The following is a 16,085-nucleotide window of genomic DNA, read 5'->3' on the forward strand; positions in this document are numbered from 1 at the left end:
GATCTGCCAATTAACAGCTCTATTTCAATGAAGTAATACTGCACACAAATTGATTCTTTGATAATGATGTAAAAAATACAAATCTGAATAATTCACAAAATGACCAGGCAGGTGGTTCCATGAATTGTCTAGACCAGCGGTTCTCAACAGAGCCCTTGGGGCTCCTTGTGAACTCTCCACGGGCTCCATGGCAGCTCGAAGAAAATTAAAAAAAGAACTAAAATTTAAAAAAATAATTGTAAATATTTTTAAATAGCAAATATAAATCAGTAACTTTGATGAATAATTAAAAAATTGGCCTACGGGGCTCCGCTATAGAATTTTTTTACGTGAAAGGGCTCCACGAGTCAAAAGAGGTTGAGAACCGCTGGTCTAGACTAACATAACAGGGTTTCCTATTTCAGAGAGCTCTGGAGTGCTCTCAAAGAACAACATGCAATTAATTTGCATCAAGAGTAATGCAAAACAAGTGTTGAGCAAACTCATAGGTGTTAACCAATATAAAATAAACTTCCATGTAGGAATTCTCTCATTTTGTATAATTGACTTCCGTTTCCCTAGTAATTTCAGTGAGTATATTGCGATATAAGTAATATCACTGATGTTGAAGGAAGGATTCCTAAACAATCAAGATTGGGGCTGAAACTGGGGGAGGCAGACAGGTCTTTTGGTGCTCTGGACCAAAGGGGTGCCAAAAATGGTAGCATCTAGTTTTGATCATGATCATGCATGAATAAAAGGAAGCCCTATTAAAGTTCGGATAAACAAATCATTATCCAATAAAAGAGAAAGTTATTTATAGTCTATACACATGCTAAAAATATCATTTTCTCTGGATTTATACCATTCAAAAAAAAGTCAAGTTTTCTGCTTGTTTTCTTGCTTCTATTTAAATCTGAATTTCTTGAAGCAATATCTTTTCAAAAAAAAAGCATGATTCTTAACTAATCGCATAGTATTGCTTGGTAAAATACAGTAGAACCTCGATAACTCAACACTCAGAAAACTCATTATTCATTGTTAGAGTTGGCTGGCACAATACTAAATTCACTGGGGAGAAACCACTCTAACTCGACACCAAATAGACCATGCTCAAGTAGACCACGATTCGTGCTGTGTTATCACTAATTTTTTGAAGGTGCTCGGGCATTAGCCAGTTGATAAATTTCCATGGCATTGTTACTGATGACGTTTTTGTTGATCCAAGATTCTCCCTCACACCTTAGGATAGGATCACTTCCCACCAATGTTTGGAACAGGAAAACTCAACCTGGGGACAACAAAAATTACAGACAGGCGTGAATTACCCATGAATAAGTCCATGTGAATGATATCTGCAATTTTTGAACAAGTGATAATTGAGTAAGCTAGATGAAAAATGTTCAATTAAAAGAAACCCTTATTTTTCAAAATTGCATAGCTCCTTCACAAGTAACATATGTTTATATGCTATGTTTTTTTTCACTCTAATTCGAGAGCATTTGTAAACATTTCGTAGAAAATTGCAGCTATATTTCTTTTTGTGAATGGAATAGAGTTGTTCAACTATATACAGGGTGCATAGCTAACAGCACGCACTGCAAACAACTGGCAAACCGTTGATCCTAGAGACATATTTCCTATTATAAAAGTATCTAAGTAATGTGTAGACTTCAGATATGTCATTTGTATTTCAAGGGGGTTGTTTAGTTATTAAAATAAAATAAAAATTCCTTTTTATAAGTCACTGTGTCACTCTGTCCTCAAAAACTCAATTAGAAAGTTGTTGCATATCTTTCTTCAGGCCTACAAAAAAACTTACATGTTTCTAAGTTAAATATTCATTGACATGTTTAAAGTTGGATTGCTAACAAAGAAAAGTTGGGGAAAAAACCAGCATAAATGCAGGATTTATACTTATTTATCCTGTATTTTTCCCAACTTTTCTGTTTTTTTAAAAATTTAAATATCTCAGTTAATATTTCACTTAGAAATGTGGAATCATGGTCATCTTAAGAGCATGGAGGGCCCCAGAGCCAAGTGATTTCTCTGAGGCCCTAACCTGGAAAATTCTTGAAAATTTCAATCCAATCTCATTTTTGTGAGGCCCCCTCTTCCCTTGAGGTGCCCGGATAGGCTCATGCTTTAAGGGGCATTGTGTAGAATGTTTTGGTTGGCCTCAAGAAAGACAGCAACAACCTTCTCATTGGGTTTTTGAGCAGAGTGTGCCCATATAAAATAAAGTTATCATTTTTTTTTACTTTAATAACTATGCAGCCCTTTGCAATATGAATGATGCATCAGAGTTCTACACGTTATTTGGATATTTTTTCCTAATTGGAAGTATGCCTCTAAGATGAACAGTTAACATAACAGCGCACTGGTGTGTGCTGTTAGCTGTGCACCTTGTATAAATAAGACGTGCACGCATAAATGATACTTAAAAAATGTGAGGGCAAGATTAAATGAAAATTTGCTAACTTGACATCCACTTAAGTCTCAACATGTTTATCTATATTTTTGGGGTTTTGAGTTATCGAGGTTTCCCTGTACCAATGCTTCAGCATAACCTTAAAAAAAACCACAGCTTCGCAGATGAAAGACATTAGATAAAAAAAAATATGAATAATTTACCAATTTTCAAATTGTGTTACAATATACAGGGTGTTTCAAAAAGAATCCTCTGATTTAAAAAAATCCTAACTATTCAGCTTTTAATCTGTTTTGAATGAATAATGTATAGGTAGAAAGAGGGAAATCTTGAGTTTCATGCAGTTGCCGACTGGTAGTTTCGGCCCCCACTTCAGTGTTTGTCATGATGGTGACTGCACAACAGCAATCATTTTGCATTCTAAGTTTTGAGAAGTGCGAGTCGGTAACAACTGTTCATCTTGCTTTTCGTTGACAATACCCTGGTGTTGAACTTCCTAACCTCTCAGAGTATTAGGTATAAACAATTCTAAGACACAGGTTGTCTGTGTAAAGGAAGATACTCTGGCCATCCCCACATGACAGACAAAAATGTGGAGCGCATCTGACAGAGTTTTGCATGTAGTCCACAGAAATCAACTCGCAGTGGATGCAAACATGCTCACAAAAGTTTGGTACCAATTTGACTACCGTATAGACATATGCTGTGCATCCCAAGGTGAACATATTTAACATCTTTAATTTGGTTTGCAAAAAAAATTTTATGATCAGCCATGTAATATAAAATTAATCTTAAGTGTCTATGTTCAATATTTTTTTGTAATATACGCATGTCAAATCGGACAATTCTTTTAGAAACACCCTATATTATCATTCAGATTCATTGATGATTGCCATATGAAATACAATACAGAATAACAGAACATAGTACCAAATTGCAATAACGATAGTCTATCTTCATAACAATCATGATTTAATCAACAATGATAATCGGATAAATCGATGATCGATCAATCGCACAATTTAAAAGTTTCCACTGATTATATTCAAGATAAAATAAACAATATACAAGAGATATTGACACAGGTTTCATTAGAATATGTATATATGCATAAACAAGAATCAAATCTAAACAAAATGTATAAAAAAGAATTAAACAAATTAATTTTGTCAAAAAGGTGGAAAAAAAACAATGTTCGAGGCATATAAGAAGAGCCTGGTAGTCGAAATCATGTGCCATTCACCGGTTCATTCACTCAACAGGAGGAAAAAAATAAAAAAAATTGATCCCGACCAGCAGGATGAAAATACTTTTCTTTTTCCCTTTCCTCCAGCGCTGCCATTTTCTGTACAAGTAAAATTTAATACATTTTGTTGCTGCAGTATTTACAGCTTGCAAGCGCAACATGTGATCGCAATGATAATAATAAAAAAAAATGCAAGTGCCACCCGCAAAAAAAAAAAAAAAAAAAAAAAACATTTATGCCTAGATATATCACAGGGAGAAGAACTTCAGAAAAGCCTGCGGGGGAACTGGTGTGTATAGCTCATCAGATTCTTTGACTTCATTCTCGTTGTAGGCAATGCTTTTCTGTACACCTAGGCAAGGATGTCCGAATGACTGCAAATACACACAAAGAAAAATAACTTGTATTCAATGCTATGCAGGGAAATAGGTGAAGACATTACAGACAATGCCATTAAAAATTAGTAACATACAAGGCCATTAATTGGGCTATGATTTTTGTGTGTATAATTCCATAATTTTCTTTATGATTTTGCATATTTTGTTATTTTTACATGATAGAACATTTTTTCATAATTTCCAGTCATTTTTCACATATTGACGCAATTTTTCACATTTTTCAAGCATCTATTTTGTATGTTTCAGCATTTGCATTTTTTTTTCTCTCCTAGCCATCTCAATTTCTTACTGAAAGGCTTATAGGAGATTGAGATAAAAAGGGGGGATGAATCTTGGTGTTCAGGATATCTGTACATTAATCTTATTGACATTACCGATCCTTGAACCCCTTTCATCAATATGGGGATACAATGATCTGGAGCAGACATGTTACAAGTCAGTTTTGCGCTCAAGGTTGTCTGGTGGTCCCCTTACCCTCTCAATAATAGTGTGACTGTAAATTGATTTGCCATCCAATTGATTCCGAGCAGGTTCCATAACAAGGCCTCAACATTTCCTATTACTTTGCTGTTCTCTGACAAGGCCATAGCTCGTGAGGAAAGGGACCTGAAGGTCAATCCCTAGGTCTTCCCTGTCATTACTTACTGGTTCTGCAATACACAAGCAAGTAAATTACCGCATGTGAGGATCTAGGTTTAAACCCAGTAGGGGACATAGTGGTTGGATGGAGTTGGTTTTCTGTTGTTTCCAAACTTTGAGATGCAAATGGGAGCCGGTTCTCCCATTGAAAAAAAAAAAGTCTCTCTGCAGAGAGTAGGCAGACCTTCAACATGATACTTACATAACAATTCAAGCATTAAACATCTTAACTTCAAGATATGGAAGACAGGTGGCAGCACCAGCAAGAAAATAAAACGAGCCCAACTTGTTTCATTTGGCAAAATTAATATGTTAGGGCTAAACATGTACTCGGAACACACATTCCGGCACATACCAATTCATTAGAAACTCCTCAGAGGAATGTGTATGAGGTAAGTGCATGGTCAAGTAATAGTAGTAAATAGTAAACTGAAAATTTTGGTGAAATTAAACAACTAATTTTTTAAAAGGTATTAATTTCATTATCGCTCCTAATTCTCCCATTATTTTACTGAAATTAATGAAGCCAGAAACAGAAAAGAAAAATTTGAGTTTTTCTTTGGTGTTATAGGGCCTTTTTATTAGGACATATTTTTGGTATGTATAGGTCAATGCATTTTTATAGAACATTTTCTATCAATTATTAGGTCATAAAAATCCTAGCCCTAGTTATTAATAATCATGCAAGCAAGTTAAAATACCTTTCTAAAATTGGTAGTACTTCAAAATTTTGAATTGACAAATTTTGAGCAATTAATTTTATACATGGAAACTGGTCATGATTGAAGATACACAATTTTTGAAAATAAATGTGGAAGTCCGATTCCTACTACTTTTTCACCAAGTCTAGATAATAATTTACACATTTTAAAGCAAAAAAAAAGGTCATAATTTTGGATGTTGATCATGAGGAACTACACTTAAGGATTCAAGCATTGTTGATCACCAGTTTTGTAATGTTCTTCTAAAAGGGCTTAAGAGGGATAGAAGAGTTGATCCACTTTGGGGGATACTTTACTGAAATGTATACAATCTCTGCCACTCATTTAAACGCCCATAAATTAGACCTATGGTGCCTATAAAGGAGAGCGGGTTCGTCACCCATCTTTGATGCGACAACAAGTTTGCAGATATCTTAGAAATTGTTAAAGAAAAGCATGATGAAAAAAAGCGATTGGCTGTCGCTTTAATATTAATGACACACTTTCCACCCACCCTGCAAATGATGAATAGGTCAGCCTAGCATTTCAAAAAGTCTGACCCTTCTGGAACTGAAGGATAGACTACACTGTCAGTGGTTTGAATGTTAAAAATGTGCTAAGGAGGAAAGAGATTATGTTGTGGAGGACACGGTAAGAATGTATTTAAAAGCCAATATTCACTTGCAATAACTAAATCACCCAGTTGTAGTGATTATTTTGCAAAATTTTGCCTGGTTCAAGTAACCTTCCTAATGGAAATCATATCAGATGTAAAAGTGCACAACTTTTATGCCAAAGCCAAGGAAATTTTTGCAAAAGACAGGAAAAAGTATTGGTAAATAATATTGGTGAAACTGAAGACAGCAGCACAGATGAGAGTTTAAATAAACTCGTCCAGTTTCAAAACTTGTTAAATCCAAAAAGGTGAAAATTGAGTTTTTTTTGTGAATACATGAAAAATTTCTGATCTGAATGTCTTTTTCTGCAAACTCTAAATATCTCTAATCATGTTGCTTTAATGATGCTTCAATCAAAGTCCATTCAGAAAATATTATACAAATTCAAAACTTTTACAGGTAGAATGAAAATGTCATACCAGTGCAGAACAATAATCTTCTCTAAACATTTAATTGTTGATCTTATAACTCAAGTCATGAGAAAAATATATTGTTTTGTTTTGAAGTTAACAAACTTTAGGAACATATGGAAAAAAAGAAATAAATTGCGGTTACCTTCCAAAACAAGCAGCGACAATATCGACAGAGGAGCAAACAGTCCGGGTATTCTTCCCTAACACCATACTTCCTGAAAAATAAGATTTAAAAAAAAATTAAGTAACTTTCCCCAGAAAAAACATGAAATCTGGTCTAAAACGCTATAATAATAATAATAAAAAAAAGAAGACACAAATAATAATTATATCATTGACTATCAGAATATGTTATTATGAAAGCCCACAAAGACAACTTTGACATGTTGTTTGGTTTCATTAACTTTGTTAGCAATGTTGTTTTTGCAAATACATGTACCTCCAAAAATATATTGAACACACTACGTATATAAATGTGTTTTTGTGATTGTTTTTGCAAATAAAAACAAAAACCAAGATCTCTACTGTTTCATATAGAGGTATGTTTCAAGAGATACTATTTATTCCGCAAATAACTTTCAGAGATAAATTAAATTTCAGATACCATTGTACAAGGTATAAAAAAAACCCAATTGGATACCAAAGTCCAGTAACATGATAATTTTCACAACTGAAAATAAAATTGGAAAAATTTCTCACTCACTTGCGAAGAGCATGAAACAATTCCTTCCAGTCAATTTTTGGTTTCTTAGCTTTGGAATTGGTTTCTTCTAGAACATTCCTAAGCTGACTCTTGGTGAAATGGAATCTGCAAAGCTCCTTCCATATGTGCTGTTCATCGATCAAGTATTTCATGTCGTCATAGGCTTTGCTAGAACTCTCCAAATCTTTGTAATCATTGAGCCTGAGGAGTATTTCCCTGATGACTTCAGTGGGCATGTCTGTTAACCTCTTACCTCCATCATCGTTTGGCTGCAAAACAATTCATTTCATGATGCCCAAATCAAAAAATTGGAATAGATGTGTGTTTGTAGAGATCACAAAATACACTCATATAACTGATCTTCAGAAGCCTATATATATACACACATACAGGGCACATAGGTAACAGGGAAACAGGCCAACAATGTAAAATCAAATATTACACTTCACTCATAGTTCGAAAAATATTTGGTAGATGGAAACCTTATAACAAGCATTACATAGAAAACAAGCTTCCCGTTAGGTTCACAACATGGACATGCACATTCGAACATGTACCAATTCGTTAGAACAGCGGTACTGAACCTTTTTTGACTCGCAGAGCCCTTTCTGGTATATAATTTCTGTGGAGGAGCCCCGTAGGACAAATTTTTCATTCATTTATCAAAATTACTGATTTATTATTATTATTCAAAAATATCATTATTTTTCCAGAATTTACTGTTTTTTGTATTTTTCTGGAGCTGCCGCGGAGCCCCTGAGGCGTTCACATGGAGCACCGGTTGAGAACCGCTGCGTTAGAAGTTCCGCGGAGGAATATCGACGAGGACATTTGTGGTTTAGTAGTAGTAGGTAACAGAGTATGGCAATTTACTGGCGAACTGTAGATGCTAGAGGCATAATTCCCATTAGAGAAATTAAAGTATCCAAATAATGTGTAGTACTCCGATATGTCATTGATGTTGTAATGGGTTGTATAGTTATTAAAATAAAATAAAAATAAATAAATACAGTCACCATGTGGCTGAAAAACCAATTAGAAAGTTGTGCCCCAACTCTGCTGTTGCTAACCACAAAAAAAAAGAAAGAATTACACGAATTTCTAAAAGCAATATTTACTGAGATATTCAAATTTGAAAAACAGAAAAATTCAGAAAAAACAGCGTTAAATATGGGAAAACCGTTTTACCCTCATTTGAATATCTCAGTGAATATTGCATTTAGAAATGTCGAAATTTTTTTGTTGGCAACAGGAGAGTCAAGACAACCTTTTAACTGAGTTTATTAAAGCTAATTTTTTTTATTTTAATAACTATTTATATGCAATTCCTTAAAACATGAATGACATCGGAATACTACTCGTTATTTGAATACTTTTTCTAACTCGAAGTATGCCTCTAGGATCAACTATTTGCCAGTAAAAATGCCATACCCCCTTTTATCTATGCACCCTGTATATAGCACAAATTAACTGCTCCAAATTAAAAAAAAAAGTAAATTATAAAACAAAATATTCCAACCCAACCAACTTCTTTGAAAGACAGTATAAATAACAGAACTTTGATAGCCTCACACACGAAGGTGATCAAAAGCACTTGAACAGATGTCAAGTAAGAGAGGTTTTATCTCACCAATTAACAATTTGTAAAGACTGTTTATGAACACACATATACCTGGGTGTTTCTGTTTGTTCATAGATAGGGATATGTAAATTTCGTATTTCAGAAATAGGTGCGATATTTTTGAAATAGATGCAATAAATACAAAATTTGCAAATTTTGACAAATATAAAAATCAGATTTTTTTGCTACTTTTCCGCAAAATCTCAATAATTTGTAGTTTTGAAAACAAAAATTGGTCATAATTAAACTATTGGTTATTTTATTAATATTATTTTATTGAGCATTTAAAAGATAAATGTTTTTCACTGCTTACTGATTCAGATACTTTTCATCCCTCTCAGACAAAATTATAATAATTATTTTATTCTTGTAAATGTCTCTTCAGCAGATAGAATCGAAAATTGCATGAAGCGTTATTAGTTTCAACTTCAAGCCAATCACAAGCACAGATCCAGAGTTAGCTGATCACCCTTCCTAAGCACCAGATAAAATCGGAAAAATCTATCCGTCCCAAGCAATAATATCTTATGAACCCATCATATAAATTGCCTCTTAAAACGTGTGTCTTGTATTCATGCCTGACCACTGGTCACATAAGAAAAGCAAATTAAAAGATGGTTTTCATTGTGAAAGAACTTGACTGGAAAGGCTTTATTATTAAAATAATGTAAGAATGTTAAATTATATAATTGATATTATCAATAATTTAATTAATTAATTTTTTTTTAGTCTCAATTACAATTAAAATTTTTTAAAGAATTTTTACACTTTTTAATTTGCATTTTTACAATTTGTGAACCACACTGTCAGTCATTGGTGATAAATGCTGAAAAATTCAAAGTCAAATACCTCAATAAATACTGCTTTATATAAATAATATTTGGAAATATGGAATTTTTTGCAGATCTATATTTCACTAATTTGAAGTTTTAGCACATGGGACTGCATAAAACGTTTATTTTGTGCATTTATTAAAGTTTATGTATATGCATCTTTCTATACATATGACCCCTAAAAAAATTACATTTTAAGAAACCGCACATCATTCAAAATTTTTTTTTAAATTGGAAGTATACTCAGGGCCGATGCAGGGAATGGGGAGGGAAGCAGGGGGGTGTGGTGCCTTGAGCTTACGCCTGCTGACCTAGGTCCTAGTTGCTGTCCTGAGTATACTTCCAAAGTCAGTGTGGTTGCAGAGCTAGTTCTTTGGAAAAACAATTTAAAACACCCTATTTAGTTGAGCAAATGAACTTCATCCTGTACAAATGCGCAAAAATATTTTAGATCAGCAATTTTCTATGAACAGCTTTTATATTAAGAATAATTCCTGAATTAGAGAAAAACATATTCTGGTTGCTGAAAATTTTTAGCATTATGTGAATAAATATTCATTAAGTAGTAACCTTTTACTCAAAGCTGTTATTGGTAACCCATTTTTTAACTGTTCTTCTCAGAGTTTTTGCTTTAATGATCGCTTTTCAACCACATAAGAACTATGATGATTGCTTGTCATTTGAGAGCAACTCAAAAGCACATACACAAAAATGTATAGTCACCAAAAGGCTTGACAAAAGTATATGGTTTTACTTGATGAAATATATCTTCTAAACCTATGGCTTTTTATAAGCTTTTTAAGTGTATTAAATACTAAATTACACATAGAATATAAAGGGTAAAGATACTCACTCCTTTGATTTTTATCCTGCTAGCCAAATTACAAATTCGAGTGATCGTCTGCAAGTGCTGTTTCCACAGAATTGTGCTACCCAAAGGCCTGCCCCAGCAATAATACTTTTTCAAATACTTCTTTAGATCAGTTAAAAGCATGTGTAAGATATGGATATTCTGCTGGTTGCTGGCCACTGAAATGACAACAATGACAAAAATGATTAAAGTTTCTTAATGAACAAAATCTGACACACCAAAACCATGCTATGTAATTATTTATACAAAGGAGGAAAACACTTTTTTTCACATTCAAGTTTACAAATGACAAAATTTATTTTATTCAAATTGATTTATAGTGATGCTTCTACTTAGGTCAGTAATTAGTTGCAAGACTTATAATGTAAGTCGAGGTGAACTTCCTCCAATCTCCTCAAGGAGGTAAATATGCAGATTTTCTTCATGCTTTCTTTTTATCATTCTCTATTCTTTTCTTTCCTTTTGTTCTGCTGCAACTCTCTTGAGGAAATATTTCTCTATAAGATGTGAATGATGATGATGATGCATGTAATGTAGGAAAAGCATTCAAGCCAGGCCCATAACTAAGCTGGGCCAATCGAGGAATTGCCCCAGGGCCCTGAGCTGAATGCCCCTTCACAAAAAATTTACACTTATTTTGCATAAAAGTAACCCTTTGGGGGAGGGGGGACCAGAAGGCATGCTGCAGTCCTGGTTCAAGCCTTAGTCAAAATGCATTCAATTGAAAAAATACATAAATCAAAAAAGGATAAGACTATGCAAATTTAGGGTGACATAAGTTGGGGAATAATACTGTAAACTGTGATATTGAAATGCACAACTTTAAGAGCCAATACAAAAGAGCAAGAGTATGAAAAGTTCTAGAAAAATGTTGCACAAGGAGGGGTGGGGAGAGATGCAATTTCCGAGAAAAGATATATTTGAGATTTGTAGAAAAATATGTTCTCTACACTTGTTAATGAAAGATATGCAGAAAACTGAACACCAAGTTCCCTCTCGCTACAGCCTTGGATAATACTACTATGAAAGAAAAATTCATCTCTGCCTCTAAACGGAAGAATCTCACACTAATCAGCATCTCTACATATATAGCTAGTTTTCTGTATAAGGGTCGTTCAAGTATTATGTCATCGTCGATGGGGGTGGAGTTTGGATAATGCTTACGTCATCAACCACCCTTTATAAAAATATGAAATATTCTTAATGGCATCTTACTCAGTGAGCCAAAAACGAGAAAAACCTTTCGATAGTTTGTGAGCACTTGAAGTAACATTCCCCCACTATTAATAAGTGCCCTACAGAGCCACTTTAGTTATCTCTAAATTTTTTGCGGATCCAAGTGCTCTGGAACTGTGCCACGCATCACTCAATTATATGCCGTAATTATATGCCATGGATCACTTAAATAATCTGAGAATGTGCTGCGGGTAACTTGAGTGATGTAGAACTGCACTGGGGGCTACTTAAGTGCTCTAAAACTACGTCACATGTCACTCAAGGGATCCATAAATGTGTCACGGATCGCTTAAGTGTTCTGGAACCATGTCCCGGGTCATTTAAGTGGTCTGAAAATGTACCATGGGCTGCTTAAATGCTTGCTCTGGAATTGTACCAAGGGACACTTAAGTGATTTGTAAATGTGCCACTTAGTTCATTTTTACAAAATTAGGTTTGAGAAGGGCAGGCCGCATCAGATACCCCCCCCCCCCAGGGCCATATTTGGGGTCTGCGGACCAAGGGCATTTATGCAATTTATCATTATATGGCTTAGAGGGTGGGTCGCAATGAATTTATTAAAGATAAATTTTGAGTTCATAGCCTTCAATAACATTGAAATTAACACAAATTTATTATAATAACATATAAAGGTATTTTCTTCCAAAATTTCAATTAAAAAATATTTTTTTGCATTAAAATAATAAATTTTTGATCGTGGGGGAGGGAGCACAATCCCCCTATCCCCCCGTACACGTCTCTGATCCCACCAATGTGCGTTAGGATTCAGAGGGGCAGAGCCAATGACAAAATTTTGTTGATAAGGGGTGAATCAAAAATGGCTAAAAATTTACTTACGTAATACTTGAATGGCCCCCATACCTTAGGTTTAAGATTTATTTATACAATATTTTAAAGAAATTTTTATTATTTTTTAAACTTTAATAGGTTTTCTCAAAGTGTGATCAATTTCAATTAAATTTCTGTTACAAAAAAAGTTTGATTTTACAAGTTATTTCTGAACATTCACCCAAAATTGATAGATGGTACAGTATAGCATTTTAGTGAAAAATAATTCAATGGAAGTAACAAAAAGTTCAAATGATAAATAATTTTGGGGAATATGAAATGCACATCCTTGAAAAAATAAACTCTGATATCGATTTATTATTATATGGCTTAGAGGGTGGGTTGCAATGAATTTATTAAAGATAAATTTTGAGTTCATAGCCTGCAAATAACAAAGAAATTAACAGAAATTGATTATAACAACATATAAAAGTATTTTCTTCCGAAATTTCAATTAAAAAGAATTGTTTTGCATTAAAGAAATAAATTTTTGATCGTGGGGAGGGGGCACAATCCTCCTATCCCCCCCCCCCATGTACGTCTCTGATCCCACCAATGTGTGTTAGGATTCAGAGGGGCAGAGCCGATGACAAAATTTTGTTGATAAGGGGGGGGGGGAGGCTCAAATATATATATATATATATTATTTTTTAATAGTTTGAATGAAATTTACAAAATTAATAATAATTCATGAATATGAAGTTTTTTACTCCCTGAACTCTATGGAATGTGATAGGTTAGAGAATAACTATGAATATTTAATAAATGTATGTTTAACAGAGTAAACCAACACAAAAAAAAAAATCACAGTGTAAAATATTTATCAAATGCTTACCTTGTCTGGCTACTTCCTCAAGTAGGGCAAACATTACTTGCGTACCCCTGCCACTTAAAGCTGTGAGGTTATGGTTTATTAGAAGATGCAGGAGCTGCAATGAGATGAAACACATATCACTTAAATTTTTAATGTGTATTTTTGATATTATCAACAATTTTATAGTATTCGATTTCATACTTTGCTACTGCTAAATAGCATCACCCGTATTCTGATAAATAGATAAATATTTTTTGGTGTAATATTCAAGAAAGATTCGAAAAAATGAAAGGATTTGCACAACGATTTACATGCAATGTACCACAACTATGAAGGCAAACACGAATAGTTTTCTTTCTTTTCAATTAAGTGCTCTACAGGCTGTCTCAAATTGTTTGCACAGTGGATGTCTCTGCAACTGTTGACTTTAGAAATGAACTTTAATTACAGAAATTTCTCAAATATATGCAGTTACTTAAAATCTCAAAGTTTTGAGTGGTCATATACATAGAAAATAAAGGGGAATTACCTTTTTATGCAGAACACTGTGTGCTAAAACTTCTAATTAGTGAAATGTAAATGCGGTTCTGAGAAGTCATTCACAAAAAAATTCATATTTTTAAATGCAATATTAACACTTAAATGACCACATATTATTTCCCGTAGACTTACTAGTCTAAGACCGGTAATTTTCTCATTTGGAAATGAAAAATAAATATAGGAAATTAAAAACTGAGAAATCTCATTGCCAGTCTTTTACGTCTCAGCATTGAAACATGAGAAATCTTGTGAGCAATCGTTAAAGTGTTAAAGGAGAAAATTTGAAATTTGTTAAACGAGAAGTTTTCAACATTTATCACGAATGATTGAAGGTGTGGTCCGCAAATTTTGAAACTCAAATTAAATTCAAGTCCAATTCATTCTTTTATTGTCAAAATATTTAACTGTTTTTTATTATGAACAAAGTAAAATGGCTGAGTTCATTGTGTAATTTGTGAACTCCCTGAAAATGGCAACTTTTGAGCCAATGAAAACTTACTAACACAGTAATAAGTTGACAAAACATCATGATTTTATATATTTAACAATGTTTTGCAAATAACTTTCCAGAGCAGGTTGTACATTTTAATAACTGGAAGTTTTAGCACTCAGGGACTGTATAAAAAGTTAAATTTTAATTTTTTCAGATACACAACCCTTTGGGAAATTTAAGACGTTTTGAGTTCCCGCATGTCATTTGAAAACTTTTGCAATTGAAAGTATGTTTCTAAAGTCAATGGTTGCAGAGAGATATGCTGTGCAAACAATGAGACAGCCTATATATTGTAATATTATTAGTGAGTATTGGAGATGGTGCGCAAAAGATCTTCAGTAGCAAAACTAATCTTCAAAACAAAATATTAATTGTTCATAAGATAACAAATAGAATGTGCTGTGAAACCGTATGATGAGATTTTACTACATCAAGAAGCAATTTGAAATAATGAAGATGATGGAAAATGAAATTTCATCTCACTTTGCAGATGTAATTGAATCTCCTGATATCATGGATAGCATTCCTGAAGTCTAACTGCTGCAGAGCTTCGCTAATAAGGTTGTAGCCTGCAACCTACAATAAAGACAAGATTTCACAGGTCATTGAACAGCTGCCATATTGTCAAATACATATATGTCAATTGGAAGTTTTTAAGACTAACTTTATAATAAGGTTCAGTTATCTATTCTTTGTGAGCAGTGAAGTTTTTCTTTCTTCAGTTATTTTTTGGCAAATTTGGAGCTTGATGGGGAAAATTTTTTTTACGAAATAAGGTCTTGGATAACATTTAAGAACTAGTATCTCCACTCTTGGCTTATGTCCAGGGTTATCTCAACAGCAAAGAAATGATCTGGAGGCCCTTTACCAGACTAATTCTAATTAGTCTGGTAAAGGACCAAATTTAGTATTTTATACTGCTGTGGTACTGTGTTGGGTATTGTTTTGTTTATATTTTGGTATTGTAACCCTCTAAGCGGTTATAAAAAAAATTCTGATCGACGTTATTACTGCGCAGTGGAAATCACCAAACCTTCTAGAAATTGCCACATGTTTCCAAGAAGAATATTTTTTCTGATCTCATGCAATGATAAATGCTCCTCCCCCATGAAACCAAGAATAATAACAACAATAAAAACAAGGAAGATAAATACTCTTTTTTCTATTATTATTCTGTATGCACATATTTCTATACTTCTCCGAAAAGATGGAGAAAGCTAGCTCTTCCCATAGGGCAGCTGATTGACAGGAATAGGGAAAAGGGAAACCTATTATCAGGCAAAGCTCTCTTTACAGAGTTCGCTGGACTTGAGATTGCAGATATTAGAGGGTTTAAAGGTGGTGAGATATTTCACGATAGCCAAAATGGAAGCCGTCAAGTTGGACTATATATCTCATCACTGCCGCTGTAAAGAATAATACAACACCCCCCTTCCCACCGGAGTGTCTCTGGGTCATTCCCAAGAAGACCCCCTATATTCAAATAGCTCCCCTGTTATGACATGCAAATACTCCAAAAAAACAGGGCTACCTCTCTTGAAACTTATACATTGCAAGTGCAATACCATGTTAAGCACAATGATCTCCAAGCACTATATATCATTAGCAATGAGATCAACGAGTGCCCCAAGATATTTCAGGGAAAAGAATTGTGAATTATTG

At 33.7% G+C, this 16,085-nt stretch overlaps 1 protein-coding gene across 1 annotated transcript in view; it reads right to left on the reverse strand.

The window, feature by feature from the left end:
- Nucleotides 1-3,115: 3,115 nt before the first annotated feature.
- Nucleotides 3,116-16,085, reverse strand: part of LOC149078098 (F-box only protein 25) — a 55,278-nt gene continuing 42,308 nt past the window's right edge. The window contains exons 4-9 of the mRNA XM_089241694.1: nucleotides 14,907-14,999; nucleotides 13,412-13,505; nucleotides 10,495-10,670; nucleotides 7,188-7,456; nucleotides 6,627-6,699; nucleotides 3,116-4,030 (exon numbers count right to left, since the gene is read on the reverse strand). Coding sequence (XP_089097820.1) covers nucleotides 3,905-4,030; nucleotides 6,627-6,699; nucleotides 7,188-7,456; nucleotides 10,495-10,670; nucleotides 13,412-13,505; nucleotides 14,907-14,999 — 831 coding nt within the window. The 3' untranslated portion in view covers nucleotides 3,116-3,904. The remainder of the gene's footprint in view (nucleotides 4,031-6,626; nucleotides 6,700-7,187; nucleotides 7,457-10,494; nucleotides 10,671-13,411; nucleotides 13,506-14,906; nucleotides 15,000-16,085) is intronic.

This window comes from Pholcus phalangioides, unplaced genomic scaffold (assembly GCF_987345545.1).
Source record: "Pholcus phalangioides strain wild (caught in Gottingen) unplaced genomic scaffold, Ppha-v1.0 ptg000014l_1, whole genome shotgun sequence".
Classification (NCBI taxonomy): Eukaryota; Metazoa; Arthropoda; class Arachnida; order Araneae; family Pholcidae; genus Pholcus; species Pholcus phalangioides.